Source organism: Helicoverpa armigera, chromosome 27, assembly GCF_030705265.1.
Source record: "Helicoverpa armigera isolate CAAS_96S chromosome 27, ASM3070526v1, whole genome shotgun sequence".
Taxonomy (NCBI): Eukaryota; Metazoa; Arthropoda; class Insecta; order Lepidoptera; family Noctuidae; genus Helicoverpa; species Helicoverpa armigera.
The window spans coordinates 4,460,770-4,474,608 of NC_087146.1; the positions used below are offsets into that span (position 1 = coordinate 4,460,770).

The window sequence follows — 13,839 nt, forward strand, 5'->3', positions numbered from 1 at the left end:
CGTGTTTAACTATTTCAATTATTGGTCCTGAACCTGGCCCAGGGGGGGGTCATGACCTTGTGACCTACCCCCTGGATCCGCCGTTGTCCACGCGAGACACAATTGATTTTCTATGTTCTTTAATTTGCGGCATTCAGGCAGTTAATATTTTATACTTAACTTATAAGTTATACTTACTTTAACAGTCCCAGTAATTGATATGGCTAGAACAACATCATCTTTTCTTGAAGATGGACGGAGGACCTGAAATGTAAAAAAAATGTTTTTTTTTTAACTTTTGTTATATAAATAATAATAAAAAAGACGCATTTGCATGTGTTTTTTGGACAATAGAGAAAATATAATCTTCCGAGCCCTTTCCCAACTATGTTGGGGTCGGCTTCCAGTCTAACCGGATGTAGCTGAGTACCAGTGTACGATAGAGAAAATATCCGAGGAAGAATATTAAGTGGTGTATTTTATGTCGTATTTTTTTCACTATTTACTTTTGTCTTTTCTACGTACTTTTTTCACAGGTATCCAGTGTACACTTGCTCAAAAAATAAATTATTTATTTCTTTCTAACTTTCTTCTTTCATTAATTCTTGCAAAAACTATACTCACATGCAAAGCGGATATCCAATCAGGGTTCATCTTAGAGCTCAGAGAGAACAGTATCTCTAGAGAGAACGGGTCCATGATCAGAATCTCTGCGTAATACCCGTTACAGAACAGACGCAAATCTTCACTGTTGCACATGTGGTATGCCTGAAATTGTAAAAAAAAGCATTTTACCGACGGAGGTGGTTCTGAATTCGTGGGGAGCTTTTACATATTTAGAGAAATGTGTAACACGGTTGAATAAAAAAGTATCATCTGCTCAGCATTTTCCCTGCTATATTGGAGTCGACTTAGAATCTAACTGGATGCACCCATATGTAAAAAAAACAAGTCTATATATTATTATCCAAACATGTATTTCACATTTTGGGGGATATTATATACTATTTTGGAGTCGGCTTCCAGCCCGATTTGATGCAGCTGAATCAGTGGCGTTGCGTGGGTATCTGCCGCCCGGGGCAGTTGTCGATTTTGCCGCCCCTTCCCGTGTATTTTTTTTTAACAAGTGTTACTGGCCGTTTGTCATTTTTAACCGACTTCAAAGAAAGGGACTTTTTTTGTATCGACGTTAAAAATCATCAAATGACTTAAAACAAAAATTACGTAAAATTTTGCCCAAACGTACTTAACTTTTTGTTTGTTGGCAAATGCAAAAACAAGGGCCATAATATAGTTTCTGAATACGCGAGCGAAGCGAGCGCGAAATTTTATCGGACTTAAACCAAATATTACGTAAAATTTAGCCCAAACGTACTTAACTTTTTGTTTGTTGACAAATGCAAAATCAAGCGCATACAGTTTCTGAATACGCGAGCGAAGCGAGCGCGAAATTTTAATTATTTTTTATTTAAGACTTAAAACCAAAATTACGTAAAATGAAGTGTCACGTGTGTTTTAAGTACCAAATTTTAACAATAATTAATTTTAAGTTTAAAAAGTTTCAACTTTCTTGTTTAATGTTTTGTTATTGTTAGACAGTTTTATGGGGTTAGGGGGAAACTCGCCTCTGGGCCGCGGCCCAGATTACACGGTATAATAACAGTCGGGAAAACTGGTCCGAATGTGCGGGCCAGATAACGAAGTTTATATTACGTACTAGGAGTCCAGTATCTAGACAAAATATTATATTTATGATGAAAATTATGAAAAAGATCTAAGTCTTTTTGCCTCCTGACGATTTTGAGCTGTGAAAAATTTCACAACTATCGGATTTTATGAAATTAAGTCGCGATGGGTCGACTTACCTCCGTCACTTTTTTCACATAGTAATCTGGCCCGCATATTCGGACCAGTTTTCCCGACTGTTATTATACCGTGTAATCTGGGCCGCGGCCCAGAGGCGAGTTTCCCCCTAACCCGTTTTATGTAGCGGCGCAGATACTAGTTGCGAGTTTTTTTTTTTTAATTGAGTAAATTTTGCCGCCCCCTAAAAGCTGCCGCCCGGGGAATGTGCCCCCTCTGCCCCCCCACGCTACGCCACTGAGCTGAATACAATTGTGAGACAGGGATATTATACTTCCTGCTAATCCTGCTGTCTAGGGTAAGTAGATCCTAAAAGCGTAATTTTGGGAGCGTGTATTTATGCTGAGCGGATTGTGATGAAACTTGGCAATACTACAGGTTACAGATCAAAATAAAATATAGGCTACATTTTATCTAGATATTCATTTCAGCTGGTAGAACCACAGGGAACTGACGTCTATATAAAATAAAATAATGACTAACTGACCTGTATATTAGTGTGTATCTGTGACAGTTTAACACTCTCCCTGCATTTACCGTCGACCAGATCCCACGTGCACATCTCACCGGCTTCCGATGATGACACTATGAAGTTATTGTCCTGGAAATGTTTATAAATAGGTGTAATTTTAAATTATTTACATTATAAATATCTATATATTAATAATTATCATATATTATTAATAAAAATTAAGTATTTTGAGACTGTTACATATTTTTCTTGCTATCTTCAAAGTTTGAAAAGAATAAAGGAAATCTACGATTAAGATAACAGAAATAATCCAAAAGTTATCTCAGCCCATTTAATTCTAACAGGGTATTTTTCAAAACTGAACAAATAAATAATTGCAGAGTTTAAAAATGATATAATTCTCTCTTAAACTAAAGTAGGTATGTTTTTTTGAGTGTGGTGAAACTTGGTTACATAGCTTATACATGAAGGCTACTTTTTATCCTGGTACAGGACATTAATTGGAATGCAGATGAAATTGTTGACAAAATCTAGTGACATAAAAAACCAAGTATTGCACATTCTTATATCCTATCTATGCATCGTTTTGAGATTAGATATAGACCATTTGTAAATAGCTACTCTCAAAATTCAATCTCAAATCTCTGATAATATATAGAAATCCACCAAAACTCACCTGTATAATAGAAGCCCTAGACAAACAAGTGACGGGAGCCGTATGACCAACTAACAGACATCGGGGCGTCATCTTCAAGTTATCCGGGTCAACTTGCCAAATACAGATCTGTCCGTCATAGCACCCGGTGACTAGAGTCTTCTGGTCCCGGGATAGGTAGACCGAGGAGACGCAGTGAGTGGGGGCATGCTTTCCCCATAGTACTACGGGCACTATGAGGTTTGTGCCCGGCATGGCTGTGGAAAGACAAAAATACCTATGTTATTATAAAAAAATTAATAGTTTTAAAAACTAAATGCTAGTCATGTATTTGTCATCAGAGCTCAGAGCATGTGCAAAATTTCATCCTAATCGAAGACCGGGAAGTGGGCCAAATTGAGATTTTACGATTTTCTTACATACATAGTTACAAGTGAAGGTAATATAAGCGTGTTAGAAAGTTAAAACAGACTATTCACATAAAACATTTTCTTAAAAATTTGTCTATTGTCACTTTAACTTTTATTGAGTTGCATCTTTTTTGGTAATGATGTAATACGTTGCACATTTAGAAACAAAAGCCTAAAGCATTAAAAACCAATTGTAGTTTTCTGCTATCCAGGTTTCTATGTTTTGTAATTACTTAAGATAGATTTTGGATTGATGGATTGTGTGAAAGTAGATATGGTAAGAAAGAATGTTACTTGTGAGATGACGGCAGATAGAAGAGTATGGAAGAAGAAAACATGCTGCGCCGACCACAAATAAAATTGGGATGTGGGCAGTCGGATGATGATGACTTAAGGTAGAATTTAGTGTTCAATAATTTCATAATTTTGAATGTGAATTAGAAAATTGGGGAATGCATACTTTGGAAAGGATGTAAGGAAAGTAAAACCATTATGATGTAATATATCTATGTACTTCCTATTCTTATTTATTAGTTAACTCTTTCAAGTTTATATAATAATCCATATTGTATTGTTTTAGTTATATTATTTGGACACAAAATGAATTCCAATTGTTTCCTTTGGAATCCAGGTCAAATAATGAAAATAGTAATTAACTATAGATCTTCATTTTAAAGTAATTAAGAAATACAACAATGCATATTAAAAATTAGGGGGAGTATGCTCAAGACATTTTAGAATCAATTATATAGAAAATAAATTCATAATAGTCAGTTTCAACAATATCAATTTCAGTTAACGACTTTTGGTGAATCGCGACCTGTTTTATTGCATATTAGATACTAATTAGAATATTAAACTACTGGTAGAAAAGAAAAAACAAAAAATATTTATTGCATTCTATTTCACACACAGCAGTGTCTCATTGGACAAAATCATGTGACAACACATGTATTATAGAAGTGCGTTAGGTAATACCTGAAACAGTACACAAATGTACCGTGAAGATGTTTTGTTAGCATAATAATATGATAAGACAGGATTCTCTGGTATCGTCTGCAAGATACCAAGGACAAATCAATTTATTACCTGCTTAGTACTATTAGGGACCGATAAAAAGGTTTCAACAGCTCCCGCACCGCTAAACGTCCATGGGGGCTACCAAAACTTGCACTGAAATGCACTTATAATTTTTAATTATAATAAAAACAGTAATACTGCGACAAAAATCAATCGACTTTGCTGTCAGTTTTTTGACAGCTAATGTGATTTCTATTTCTATGACGTTGACAGTTAAAACGATTATGTTGGCATCGTCGTTACCGCGTTTTATACGTTCCACGAAATAAATAACTGGTTTGAGTACATAACCAACCCGGCAACCCTGTTAGGAAATTATTTTTGTTTTTGCCAAGTTTCATTTTGATTAAGTGCAAATAAGGTAAGTAATAAGTGTTTGATTAAATAACTATTTTAGTGCAAAGTTTCTTTAATACTCAAAATACTATCGTTCGGATTCAGCAAGTTTCTAAACAAAATTGGTGAAAAACAGCCAAAAAAGGTTGATTTTCAGAATACATCGTATTTTAAAAGTCGAACATTCTTATAAAATGTCAGTTTTCATGTGTGAAAGCAATGGTGATATTTTATTTACATTTTAAATTGAACAAAATATATAAAAATAATGGCGGAAAAAGCAAAACCAAAGGACCGATCAAAAGCGAATATGAAAGAAGAGAAAAAAGATAGTCCTGCTGATTTATCCAGTAAAATCGACGTAATTGATGAGATGAAACTTAAAATGTTTAGTTCTCTTGAAAAAGCTGAACCCGAGGATAGTCTGTATCCACCAGAGCTGAATTCCCATCTACTTGAACAACTTACAGTAAGAGAAAATAAATGTTACTTTAATTATTGCAATAAATAACTCTTTCATGCAATACACAGATTCATCGAGAGATACACGAAAGCAGAATATATTATTTTTTTACGTAGGTGAATGAACTTTAGAGCGATGGTAGAGTATCTAGCCCCCACAAACTACACTTTACTTAGTAGTTTAGTAAAAGTTTTAATGTAATTTCTATTCCTTTTTGATTACGTCTTCGAGAACTTATAAAGTCTAAATCAATCATACCAGCCCACAACACACAATTAAAAGTAGAAATGGAACGGGGCTTCCCCTTTTAAATTTATTTTGAGAAATAAGGTAAAATTGACTAAGCGTTGCAGGTAATGACAGCCGACAACAACGAACTTCGGAAATGCGTGTTTTTAAAAGACGAGAACATAAAAGAGCTGAACAAAACTATAGCCGATCTCAACCAGAGAATACGAGATATAATATCAGGCACAGGTCCAGCAATATCTTCAAAATCTGCCGGCATCATCAGCGCAAAGATCACTGATCTCTGCAAACAAAATCGACATCTAGTCTCCGAAATAGAAAGCTACAAAACCAAAAACGCAGCCCTAGAAAGAAAAGTAATGCAACTAGACATTATAAATAAAGAGCACGAAAAGCTTGACATATGCGTTTGCAAAGACGACCACATAGACCCAAACCCGGATGAACTTAAAGAATTAAACAACAAATTAAATTCCGTCAATAAAAAGCTATATGAAAGCAAGAATAGGAATTTGGAACTGAAGAACGATATTCTAATGGCAACGAGAATACTTCAGCAGGAGTTGGGAGATAAATTCACGAGTATTAAGGAGTTGCAGAATGATGTGGCTGGTTGGAAAGGAAGGGCACAACAGATAGTACTGCTTCAAGCTAAAATTAGCGAGCTAGAGGACAAGTTGAATATAAAATCTAAGTCAGACGTGCATTCGGAAAATAAGAAGAAGGATCAAGCTCAGGTACGTTGAATATTTATGATGTCAATAGGTACTATATCACTTTCAGAATCAAGCAAAGTATCTGCTGAATGTAGATGATTTTGCAAATAAGTCAATACTAGGTCTTTCTCAATTTTCGCTGGTCTCTTTGCTGAGATCTTTGAATTTCCACGACCAAAAAGCCTAATATTGCCAACAAGTCAAACAAATCTGCTACTAGAAACGTATGACACTCTAAAATTGCAGCGTTTTTCCTCACAGCTTATTCGAGATCTTGAACAAAAACGAAAGAAGGAGGTGGATCAAGCCATGAAAGAGATGGAAACCCTTAGAGAAGAGAATCAAGAACTAAAACGTAGGCTGGAAGGTGCAAGATGCAGGATTAGGAATCTGGAATGCGATGCCACGACTATTAGACAGAAGATGCAGACTTTCGTTGAGAAGAGTAGCCATGATGACATGCTGATTAATGAGCAAAGAGTAAGTTGATTGCTCTTGTTAATATTTTATTTCATGTTATACTGATAAATCTGATCAATACAATATGCGAAAGTTAGGTATCATCGACAGTCATCCAATTCAAAATTAACGCGTATCCATTAAATATTATGTAGGTCTACACAGATGTCTCTCACTCTCTATTTAAATGGCCGAATAATCGAGGACGCTACATACAGATGAGGCTGCGAAAATAAAATGACATTTTCTTTTCTTTCAGAATCAAATCAAAAGTTCAGAGCTATATTATCAAGAAATCCTAAAAGAAAACACAGCAAAAATGAACAAGATGAACACAGAAATCGTTGAATATCAAAAACTGATAAAGAATACCGACGCCAAAATAGATGCTTTACGAAAACAAGCCACAGAGAAGGCTACAAAAATTGAAGAATTGAGAGCACAACTTCTAAGATACGAGGAGTGTTCTCTACAGAGCATATTCTTTACTCCTATGAAAACTGCAACGGACAACGAAATAAAAAAGCTATCAGAGTTAGTTGTCACACTAAACACGAGGCTTGACGAAGAAAGGCACAAATGGGAGGAGCTAGAACTTACCCACAGGAAAACGAAAGAAAAGAAGAAACGTTTAGAACGAAAAGTTGCCAGCATGGAGGAAGAAATCAGGTGTCTTAGGGACTCTAGAAGAGGTTCGAGAATTTCAAAATCATCAATGATAAAGGAGCATTTTGACTTCAATAATGGGTCTTCAACATTAGTAAAGAAGATGTCCTCAGTGACCGGGATGCCTGATAAACCTAGTGACAGTCCTACAGGTACCGATTCCCAAACAGGGGAAGAAACCCTTGATAGAGAAGACTTAAAGTTCAAACTAGAGTTAACAGAAGAAAAACTGAAAATTCTAGAGGATAAACTAAAAATGATTGAAGAAGAAAAGCAATATGATTACAATCATTTGACGGAAATGATACAGACGTCGAAACAGTTATTCAATGAAGCACTGATGGTGTTACAAAGAGAGAAGTGCTTGTGTTCCTAATTATTTTTATGTTGTATATTATTTTTTATTTTCGTTAATTACATTAGTTTTGGATGAAATATGTATTTAATTTGTGGACAAAACCTGAAATTAGATCTATGAACTATATCGTAGAGTATCCAAATCCAAATTAGGTATCTTACTAGTTTTAAGTTGGTCTCATATATGTAAAATACAAACTTTGGACCCAGCTTCCACATCTGATAGCATAGAATTTAATTAATCGCGATTTAAATGCAACGATGGTGTAAAATGAGCCTCGTGAATACACGTAATGATTTAAGATTCAACATTTTAAATTTGTCACTTTTCTGATGCTAGCAACATTTTACCAGATTTTTTCTGATAGAAATTCGTCGTGATGTTGGCTACCCATAACCTAGGGATGGGCAAATGGGGAAAAAATATCGATATATATCGTATCGATATTTTTAAAATATATCGATAATAATTGACTAAAAAATATCGATATGTTGATATATCGATATTTTCTGCGCAATAAGCAATTATCTATAAAAATTGTCAAAATATTCGAAATTTTAAAGCAAGTACACATCTGGCTGTTTTGACATCAGTTTCAACTTCCACACAGCAGACATAATAACGTTTTATCATAAATAACAATGAGCTACGCTGAGCTGAGCTTACTCGCCAGTTGGCCGCCACACTCAACTACTCAAGTACCATACCAACACTCCAACACACGCAGTCAGTGATACCAACCAAACCAAACCAACAAGCAGTGTCATTGTCATAGATGAACAAAATAGACAAGCAGGTCATAGACTATAGAGTGTAATTTTTGTTTGCGTTTGAATTAAATTTAAGAAATCAGATTGGTCAAAGACATGATGTGACGCATGAGCAGACAGCAGAGCTTTAAAAAATATATCGATTTTGATACCTAAAAATAAATATCGAAAGTTGATATATCGCGGGAAAAAATATCGCTGATTTATATCGATATTTTTCTGAAAAAATATCGATATTTTGATATATCGATATTTTTTGCCCAAGCCTACCATAACCGCCGCCATTTGTCATTTTTTTGGCATGCGCGTACGGGGATGCTACGAAAATCGTGCTCTTGAGTGTTTTCTTACAATACCGAGTTTTGAACTTTGTTTGTGAATCGTGAAAACCCGTGTTTCTCTGTGAAATACCAGTGCGTATATATATTTGTTGTGTTTTTGTGTTAAAAACATTCATCATGAATAAAACTTGCGCAAGGTGTGAGAAAACAGTTTATCCGACTGAGGAATTGAAATGTTTGGACAAGGTAATTTTCACTTGAATTCCTTTTAAAGTCTATTGCAAACCGGTTAACGGTTTTGATTGTATTTTTTATGAGAATTGCGATAGGAATGTCTATATAACACTGCTGTAGAATGCAATTTCCAATGTTCTAAATTTCATCAACCGACTTAACTTTTTTCGTAACTATTGTCGTGTGCCGGGCACATCATTTCAGCCGGACGCGTGACTCATTAAATTATATAAATTGCTGCTGATATCATTGTGAGCTGTTTATAATACCGCATCTGTACTTGCATCGACCTTTTTAACTAATTAGAGTCGTCTTAGGCAATACATGACCTTGTGTCATATTATTATACATCAACACTATCACTCTCACACCGACACTACACACCACACACTCTCTCACCTCACACATACACTCATTCACACATGCCCTCACATACACACCAAACTAGAATAAAAGCCCGATTAATTCACCTAGTTTTAATATCATTTTCTTTATATTATGTACCTCAATTTAAGTTCCAACATCCTGAGCTCATAATTTCCTTTACTATTTCATCTCCAAAGATTTGGTACCTATGTAACTTTATAATATAAGCAATATTAAAGCACTCAGAGCCACAAGATACAAGCTGTGCTTAGTTTGTGGCTCAACGGTATCTACCACAATGTAAAGTTGCGTTTTTGATAATAAACATTATTTTATTTTATTTTTATTTATTATTTTATTGCATCGATTGTATTCAAATGAAAACTCTTGGAAGAATGGACCTAATACCTTTGCCAATTAGTTCAGTGATGAGATAAAATTTCCCGCGAATTGTTTACACTGCCATCAGGCATTAACTTTTATCTTTTGATATCACTTGCCTAATACTTTATCTTTAAAGATAAGGACAGAAATTATGTGTGCACTGTACTGCTGTGTAGATTACGATAGTTTTGAATGTCATAAAACATATTTTTTGCATATTAAAAACAGCACAAAGTTCAGAACCTAAAAAATTCAACAATAATAAAAATTCTTAGAAATGGCCAGTTTTTGAGTTCTATCACATAGAATGACCAAAAATAAGACTGATATCATCAGGATTCTTTCTACCCAGGACTATTGGTTCCCATGAAAATGAGCACAGAAAGTCAGTATCCAAGTCCTGGTGACTCTAAAGTAGTCCAAAGCAAGTTAACATATTTTGTTCAAAAGTTTGTACATGTTGTAGTAACTGGCTGGCATTCCTCAAATAGTTTTTTTTAACCAAACATAGACAAGAAACAAACAAATGTGTGTACCAAAACATTTATTAAGGTTTTAACAACCTGTTTTGAAACACCTGTACTTTTATAACACTTGGCATTCTGTAGAATTTCCTTAGGTCAAATTACTTACATAAATAATGACATCTTCATTTATAAAAATATACAATTATATAAGCACATTATTTATAAGACAAAGTTAATATTTTTTCTGTCACCCACCATAGTTTAAAAGCATACATGCTTTAAATTTTTACTACAGATGAAAATGTTGACTCTGGCCCATTCAAAGCGCTGCAGATCAATAGATTATGAGGTTAAGCAACACCTGGCACTGTTATTCTCTGGATGGATAACCATCTGGTCATAACCAGTTTTTCCATGTTTATGAGGCCACAATAAACTGTAGGTCCTATCTGTCATTTTAACATCTCTGGCAGTAACTACGGGTAATCAGAAGCCAGTAAGATTGACAACCAGTCTTACCTAGAAATATTGGGTTGCGTCACTAACTGGGTTGAGGAGGTCAGATAGGCAGTCGATCCTTGTAAAGCACTGGTACTCAGCTGCATCTGGTTAGACCTGAAGCCAACCCCAACAGAGTAGGGAAAAGACTAGGCAGATGGCATTCAATAGATAGAGCATCCAATTTTGAATTTTAACAGACCAAAATTATTCATGATATTCAAAATCAGAAATATTTAAATAGGCAGGTTTTGACATAACTAGTCAATGAAATGACTTTTTTGCCAAAATTAACATACAAGTTCCATCAATGTAAATAGGTAGGTGTTTTGTGAGCTAAATTATGCTAATTTTAAGATCTGGTTTAAAATAAAATATTTCTTGCCTGAACTGTTGGTATTGGACCTTGGTAGAAAATTCTTAGACTATTGATCTAGTTTGAGGAAATTATTTTTTTTATTAGAATGTCATAATCCAGAAACGAGGAGTTATTTAGATAATCATCTCTGACTGTTATAGTTATCGGCACAGATAATGAGCTCTCCCCGGAAGAGGAGATCACTTTGCGCACCGTACACTTATGGCAATAAACCAATAAATCACTTCTGCGCAGGTGAAGGTCAGGGCTCAATATCCTTGCCGATGATTATACCTTCTCCTTAATCCAGTTCATAAAGCAATGTTTTGTCCTACTGCTGGGCATAAGATTAAAAAAGTAATATGCAATTGTCTCAATGATGAACAAATTCCTGCTTTGTTCACTGATCAACCAACTTTCCAAAAAGTATTTTAGTGTGTTATAGGTATGGTTTTAAAAATTACCTATTTACAAAACAATAGCCTCATTCATCATAATTTGTAAAGGAAAAAGTTTATAAATGTTTGTTATAACTTGGTATTAAACTCAAACTTAATATCATTTATTCAAACTTGGCTGCAAAACAGCACTTTTTGAATGTCAATATTTACAAAAGACAGCCCCCAAAATCCGCACTCTTCAGTACGTCCTATGGTCTTGCTGGATATAGCTTCAGAATGACTACACTACTATTTATCCATGTTTTGGAAGTGGTTCCATTGGGATGCAGGTAAAACTATGTACTAACTAAACTATGTATTTAGTTTTTACAAAAGCCTGAATCCTTATACAAAAATGTCAATTTGGTTTTTCACACATAACTCATGTGATTCACTTTACGTTTACCTTAATTGTAGTTTTATGACAGTATTATCCTTATTAAAATCAATTAGTCATTGCATTAAGTCACCATAGCATCAAAGTTTTGTTCTATCCTATTACTAATGTGTCACTTTGTATCATCATCATCATCAGTCTATCACAGTCCAAGTGCACGCCACTGAGATCGATGACTGCTAAAAGGTCCAAAATTATTGGACGATTTTGAAAAATGATTTCGCTGTTGGGAAGCTAGATTATTCCTAAGTAACATAAGCTGTACTTTATCCAGGTACAAACAATAGTTCCTGCAGGAAGCGAGTTAAAACTGCGGTAAAATCACTAGTATAAGAATATCAGAATTGGGGAGGAATGAAGAGACTAAAGTGGAGAGACCTATTAAAATTAATTAGTCATAGTGTTAAGTCACCATAGCATCATAGTTAAGTCATACAGTTATTATTTATGGTGAATTCGTAGACAAGCTTGTTTTAAATGGTTCACTTATGCACAATGACCAAATTACCACTGAACCGACTACAATAAAAGGAAGTCAAAAAGCAGACATGAATGTATATTTTCGATCAAAATATAAATGGGTTACAAAAATGCTTTTATCAGTTTATCTTATTTGCAGTATTAAGTAAACCATTTGCTGATAAAAATCACATTTTGATTGGTTTACTTTCATTATCAAGGAAAAAATACTAAAACAAAAAGTTACATTTCAAAGTTAATTTACATACTTGTTTACCTATGTATATTCATTACCTTAATGATATGAAATTAATTTTTTTAAAGCTTTAAATGAGTGCTCCCTCACTGTATGTACTTTATTGTGAAACTATAATACATGATTTATGATAAAAATTACTATTAACTAACTATTATAACTATTACTATATTTACAAACTTAAAATTATTACTAGGTATATTTACAAACTTAAAATTATTACCTACAACAAAAGATCTACAGCTAGAATAAAAAAAGCACTATTAGAAATTGATACAAAATTAAGAAAAACAAACCCAAAAAGATATGATTCCGGCCAGGATCGAACTGGCGGCCTTCTGCGTGTAAAGCAGATGTGATAACCACTACACCACGGAACCAGTTGAGTACTCGCTCCAAATTCACATTCGAGTCGTACACTCACTTTCGTTTTTACATGCTGTTACGTCACAGTACAAAATTGGACATGAACAAGGTATCATTGTACATGCAAATATGTAACCATTCATGACTTTGTACCATGCAATGTTGTGTTGTAATATTCAAATGCTTTTCTTGATAAGAAAGTGCGGGTATTTTAATTAGCGATTACTATGTCATAAGCGCGGCTTTGTCTATGTTCGCCTACCTACCTGTTATTTAAAAAAATTGTCTAAGAGATCTTTTTTTGATACCGTTCGTTCAAATGTGTCTTTTTGTAGATGCTATGTACAGATGGGCATGGAAGTGGAACAAAGTAAACAAAATTGATAAAAATAAAAACTGTAACTGTTGATTTTGAAATTTAAGTTTGACAATAAAATATTTTACTTACCCACCTATTTAAAATACCTACCTAAGATACGTATCTAATAGGACCTTAATTAATATCTTTTGAAATCGCAATTACGTCAAACTTCGTGATTGCTTATTTATCATTGCAAAGCTAAAAATGGTTATCTATCGATTCTATGCTAAATATTGCTCTGAATTACTTACGGCCAGTTTCTTCATCAAAAGTTAAAGTTAAAGTAATGTCTAAAGTAAAAGTAACGGTCAAATTCGTTTTTTCAAGGCTAAAGTGACAGCAAAACTAATAGAAAAATTTAATTTAACCGTTACTTTTACTTTAGACATTACTTTAGCCATAACTTTAACTTTAACTTTTGATGAAGAAACTGGCCGTTAGCATTGGTTGTACACTGTTTTTGACGAATTCAATTGTTTTGTTCAGAATTAAAAGT

At 34.2% G+C, this 13,839-nt stretch overlaps 3 protein-coding genes and 1 non-coding gene across 6 annotated transcripts in view; 2 read left to right on the forward strand and 2 right to left on the reverse strand.

The window, feature by feature from the left end:
* Window positions 1-4,658, reverse strand: part of LOC110369629 (WD repeat-containing protein 7) — a 116,891-nt gene extending 112,233 nt beyond the window's left edge. Inside the window, exons 1-5 of the mRNA XM_064042233.1 lie at window positions 4,469-4,658; window positions 2,991-3,226; window positions 2,330-2,443; window positions 604-747; window positions 178-243 (exon numbers count right to left, since the gene is read on the reverse strand). Coding sequence (XP_063898303.1) covers window positions 178-243; window positions 604-747; window positions 2,330-2,443; window positions 2,991-3,224 — 558 coding nt within the window. The 5' untranslated portion in view covers window positions 3,225-3,226; window positions 4,469-4,658. The remainder of the gene's footprint in view (window positions 1-177; window positions 244-603; window positions 748-2,329; window positions 2,444-2,990; window positions 3,227-4,468) is intronic.
* A 333-nt stretch (window positions 4,659-4,991) lies between these two features.
* LOC110384652 (coiled-coil domain-containing protein 13) lies at window positions 4,992-7,777 on the forward strand. The gene is made up of 4 exons (XM_021346053.3): window positions 4,992-5,264; window positions 5,612-6,244; window positions 6,485-6,703; window positions 6,942-7,777. Exons 1-4 carry the CDS (start codon window positions 5,064-5,066, stop codon window positions 7,722-7,724), a joined length of 1,836 nt encoding a protein of 611 aa, XP_021201728.3. The 5' UTR covers window positions 4,992-5,063; the 3' UTR covers window positions 7,725-7,777.
* Window positions 7,778-8,747: 970 nt separating this feature from the next.
* Window positions 8,748-13,839, forward strand: part of LOC110384640 (LIM and SH3 domain protein Lasp) — a 41,992-nt gene continuing 36,900 nt past the window's right edge. For all 3 annotated transcript variants that reach the window (XR_010277879.1, XR_010277880.1, XM_064042159.1), the window contains exon 1: window positions 8,748-9,003. Coding sequence is in view for 1 of the 3 variants with exons in the window: in XM_064042159.1 (XP_063898229.1) it covers window positions 8,935-9,003 (69 nt within the window). In the remaining 2 variants the exon portion in view is untranslated. The remainder of the gene's footprint in view (window positions 9,004-13,839) is intronic.
* On the reverse strand, window positions 12,924-12,996 carry Trnav-uac (transfer RNA valine (anticodon UAC)). The gene has a single exon. It is a non-coding gene; the product is annotated as a tRNA-Val (tRNA).